At 41.6% G+C, this 5,002-nt stretch overlaps 1 protein-coding gene across 5 annotated transcripts; it reads right to left on the bottom strand.

Moving 5' to 3' along the window:
• Positions 1–256: 256 nt before the first annotated feature.
• On the bottom strand, positions 257–4,479 carry mettl6 (methyltransferase 6, methylcytidine). Of its 5 annotated transcripts, none has more exons than XR_009715991.1 (7): positions 4,019–4,478; positions 3,777–3,911; positions 3,536–3,706; positions 3,300–3,441; positions 1,464–1,656; positions 683–864; positions 257–416 (listed from the first exon to the last, which is right to left on the bottom strand). XR_009715991.1 is itself a non-coding variant. In XM_061289222.1 (5 exons), exons 1-5 carry the CDS (start codon positions 4,301–4,303, stop codon positions 1,514–1,516), a joined length of 876 nt encoding a protein of 291 aa, XP_061145206.1. In that variant the 5' UTR covers positions 4,304–4,478; the 3' UTR covers positions 1,224–1,513. The 5 variants fall into 5 exon arrangements, 1 of the variants encoding a protein (XP_061145206.1); XR_009715990.1 differs by having other exon boundaries at positions 827–864; XR_009715992.1 differs by lacking the exon at positions 683–864.
• Between the last annotated feature and the right edge of the window lie 523 nt (positions 4,480–5,002).

Here is a 5,002-nt window from a genome sequence, read left to right as displayed (position 1 = left end):
CATTTTACACGGTCTAAGAAAAGAAAAAGGCATACTAACGCTTGCTTAGGACTGACAAAGCTATTTTCTGAACAATATGTTCACTAATGTCAAAAACCAAATATGTTGACATAGGCAGCGAAATTCACCTGTTCATTTCCACCTTAAGCAGCAGCCATTTTGTTTTGACTTGATTTTCTGATATTTCCAAGTGATCCAAATTGTAGCATGCAAAAGAAAGTAAGACAAGATGTGACGGTTTTGCTCGACAGAGGGATAACATTTAACAAAGTTCTTTATTGTGCTTGGAGTTAATGTATCATTTTATCTACAATTGCCAACAATCGCCCGCTTTGTCGACTGAGTGACGCTCAGCCGCTATCCCCCATGTTGAATTATCCGTGACTTGGTGATGTCGTTTTGCCTTCTTTTAGTCTCTGAAAGTCAAAAAGTTGTAAAAATTATTTTCAGTACAGTATCACAAGAAGCAGGTGGCGGTAACTGACTCTATATAATAACTTTAAAGTACAGAAAAGTATTTGTACTTTTATTACTGTCCACTAATGAAGATCAACATTTAAGTTATTTAAAAACACTTTATAGTCCACACAGTAATCACGGCATTAAATCCGCTTTTATTTCTGCATATCTACGCTAATCGATCCGATAGGGAACAAATTCACATCCTTCACGCTCCACTGACCCCAAGAACGATTTCTCCGTTTCTTCTCGGGGCACTTGCATGACAAGCTTAAGTGAAAACGTTTTGACGCCTTGGGGGAATAACAGGATGAGTGCTCGCGTGACTGCTGCAAACCGCAGGGAAAGAGAGAGGAAGTGTCTCCACCTTTTTTGACTCCGAGGTTGCTTCAGGGTGAAGGTAACCTGAGGCGAAACAAAAATGCGTTTAAGAAAAAAAAATTGATAGCATCACGCTTGGCGAGCAGCCGAGTACGTTTGCTTGTTGGTCACACCCTACTCAGGAGTGTTTTTGTGCCGTCTCAATGTTGGTTATTGACGAGTTAAAGGTTAAATACGACATGGAGAGCGAACATTATTCACACGATATAATGTTAGCCAACCTGCACTTCCTGCTTTTTCACATGTGTATTAAGGAAGTTATATAACCGCAAAGTAAAAGCTTCAGCGAGGACCCGACCACGTGACCTTTTACTGTTGTGGGCTTCCTGTCAGCTTGCCCAGACTGACCCACAGGAACCAGTCACTCCACAAAAACAGAACCATTTCGTTCTTCACTTTTAGACTTAGTCATTGTTTCTATATGAACTCGTAGCCCAAAATAAGAAATATTTGGAGATTTGACAGTACATTTTAAATGATTCAAAATTATTTTTAAAATTGCACTTAATTTATACAACGGATGCATACATTTCAAAGTGAAGGAGAAATTTCCCAGTAAACAAATAACTCTAAAATATAAACATATGTCACTTAAAAAGTCAAAAGTCCTTTTTAACAATCACCTCGAGAACTTTACGACCACTCAGGTCTTTCTCCGCATGCGTGCGTCTTGTCATGATGGCATTTTGATGAATTTGCCCTGCAAGAAAACTCTGGGAACACAAAGTCCTTCTTTCTTGTTGACCGTTTCCCTCTGGACGTACTCGTTGGCCACGCAACGGAAGCCAGCCTCCAAGAAAAGCGCCGCCAAAAAGTCTGGAAATACACAGATGCCAGGCATGTTAGGATGAGGCATTTGGGAATGAATGGGGATCTGAGATGCCAACAAAGATGACAATATCCATGTGCGTGTACAATGGGGGGGAAAAAAAGCAAAAGCAGTCCAGGTGACTTTTTTTTTTTTTTAATAATTTGTTTGAGATTTGGTCTTTTGCTCCTGATTTGTTTCTATATATTTAATTTCTTATCTATTTTCCCCCCAATATTTTTTTTATTAATATGTATTACATGATTTTTCAGTCTTAAAATGTCTCATATTTTGGTATAGATGTATAGTAATCGAGATATGTAGACTATATACCGTTTTTTTCCATGTATAGTGCGCCCCCATGTATAGTACGCACCCCTAACAATGGCATGCTGATGCTGGAAAAAAGCTTGTACCCATGTATAATACGCACCCAATTTTTATGAATTTTTTTTAATTTTTTTTTTAATTTTTTTTTTTTTTTTTAAGTCCCAAAGATCGTCACACACGCAGGGAGGCAATGGGTCCCATTTTTAAAGTCTTTGGTATGGTCTTAACTAGGCTGGATGTCATTTTTTTGTTGGCGTTGATTTCTCCGACTGCCCCTAAACGCACCACCGCGCTCCGTGCGCACACGGCGGCTCTGTATGGGAGAGACGTTGAAGAGGAATAAAAACACCCTTGGAAACCAAAACTTGCCCCTCGTCGTGACTCGGAGCCGCAACAAATGTTTCGGATTTGTGTAGGGTACATTGTGACAGACGGCAAACTAGCAGGTGATCGAGCGAGCGTCTGATACAAGAGCATTGCGGTCGTATGGAGCGTGTTTGAAATGAACAGCAGAGACGAAAGGAACAAGGCAAAGTGTTGTGAAATAAAATATTACCTGTAATACGCATTTTGTTATTTGCTGATTGAAACTGCTAATTAAACTGTGAATTGAAACTAATAGGTGGAGAACTGAACTCTCGCTCTTTATATAGCTGACGTGTCTTGCGCAACCGTTCTGCGCATCTGTAATGGCGGCCTCCGTATGACGTCCGGTCCGCGATGGAGATTAAAAAACAAACAATATTTGACAATAACACACCATCGAGGATTGCACCATCGCATCAAACGATGTGTCGTCAATTATGAATTTTACTAAGTGTGTTGGGCAGGATGGCTGAATGCGATGCGCGATTGACAACAAACAAGAAGAAAGGTGAGTTTTATTTCGGGGGAGATTTGTCATGTCTCGTCCCCAGTTTTGCTATGTGTCTAGGTTGCCATAGTTTCTGTTCGTGTCACCCCGCTCTTCCTGTGTCACCTCAATCGATGTAACGTGTTTTGTATTTAAGTCCTGTCTGCCCCTCGCTCACCGTTGGATCATTGCATGTGTTACTGTCATTCTGTTCCTGTCTTTGGTAATGTCACCCTGTCTTTTTGTTCCACGACTTTGTCGGTCAGTCCTGTTGTTGGTTTTGTTGTACCATGACTTTATTTAAAAAAAAAAAAAAAAAAAAAAAAAAAATTAAAATTTTTTTTCTTTGTACCCATGTATAATACGCACCCCAGATTTTAGGACAATAAATTAGTAAAATATTGCGCACTATACACGGAAAAAAACGGTAGGTTTTTCTAGCTTTTTTTAGGATAATTATCAGCACACCTTTGGAGAAGAAGTAGGATCTGGTTCCATCCTGTCGCACGTAGAAGTTGTCTGCCAGCTTGCTGCTGGCTTTGAACCGCTGCATGGCGTGATCATGCACGCCGTAGTCTCGGAAGAGAACGACGCCTCCGGCTTTCAGCACCTTCAGTGAGAACACAAAAGCGGTATATTGCAGAGTGGGTCATAAACGGGGTTTCACTGTATTCAAAATGGCAGCAGTCATAATGCACTCGTACCCTGTGGATGTTGCCAATGGCCGGCGCCATCTTGTCAGGATGGATGGCAGAAAGCACAAAGATGAGCGTGGCAGCGTCAACGCTCGCCTCGGGAATGTTGTCTCGCAGGTCATCGCAAGTCAGGTCGCACTGGAAAACGGCGCAGCGAGCAGGATCGCACAGAGGATTCTTCTGTCGACGAAAACAACAAGGGTGTGTAGACTTTTGACACTGTAAAATCAAGTAAGGGCTATTGGCTCACTTTGACAAAATCAACCGCTCTGGGCGAGAAGTCGCAGGCGTAGACGAAGATGTTGCACTCTTCCTCCAGCAGAGGGAAGATGCAGTTGCCCACGCCGCATCCCGCCTCCAGCAGGACGAACTTCTGCGATTCAGACTGCAATTGATAAAAAAAAAAAAAACAATTTACACATTGAGTAATGTCACTTCTACTGTTTCAGAAGTTGCTGGACTTCATAAGTGCAGGCAAACTGCATAACTCACTTGTCTGCACGTCTTGAGCTCCTCGAACTCTCTGCTGGTCCAGTGTCTGTCCTTGAAGAAATGAGTTGTGTTCCTTTTGTAGAACAAGTCCCAGTTCTTCTGTGCTTCTCGCTCCAGTTTCATCTGCTTGAAGGCGGACACCAGACTCTGCTCTCCTCCAGTCTTTTCCTCTTGGTTCAAGACTTCTTGTTGGTTGCCCTCGTGTTTCACTCCGCCGCTGTTGTTTTGATCACAATGAGTGACGCTATCACCAAGGGGCAAACTTTCATTCTCCGGCGCGGCCATGCTGCATGATTAAAAGCTTCCCATTGATGGTATACTACTTTGCAAACATTTTCTTGTACATTTCTACACGTAGTTAAAAAGCGTCGTAAGGACTTAAGTCAACAAACAAAAACAACGTGTCTTTTCGGCAGCCGGTTCCATGTTGTCCATCAGTGAACATGATCCGTGTACAAACTTCCTCTGCAAGTGACAAATACCATCCACCCATTCTCAATACGTATTGTTTATTCTCAAAACGAGGCCACAAAATGAATATTTCTTTTACACAAAAAGTCATTTTTAAATGATAGCTATGTTGTTTCACAAACATTTACGGGAGCTTGCATTGACTAGGGTGTAATGTTATGAACCCTACTAACAGTGTCCGTAGAGAAACAACATCGTACGTTAATCGTTCTGACATTCAAAGAAGTCCCTACGTATAAAAATACATAGAAAACTAGTATAACACATCATATAAGCTTGTAAAACGTGCATATTGATTGCTAAGTTTGATCGGAAACGTCGACGCTCAACAAACAGACGACGCGCACTATACGACTGCTTTTATTTATTTGAATGGAGACGATGAGAACGTGCAGGTTGTCATGGTCCGAGTGGAGGCGTCTGACGGTGACGTCACATCCCACGTCTAAACACGTTGTCAAGCTGAAAAAAATAAATAAAACCCGAACAATCTTGTTTTGTCTTTTTACAAGT

Source organism: Syngnathus typhle, linkage group LG10 (genome assembly GCF_033458585.1).
Source record: "Syngnathus typhle isolate RoL2023-S1 ecotype Sweden linkage group LG10, RoL_Styp_1.0, whole genome shotgun sequence".
NCBI classification, from domain to species: domain Eukaryota; kingdom Metazoa; phylum Chordata; class Actinopteri; order Syngnathiformes; family Syngnathidae; genus Syngnathus; species Syngnathus typhle.
The sequence above is the reverse complement of the archived record's forward strand: the minus strand, read 5'-3'. Positions and strand labels throughout refer to the sequence as shown.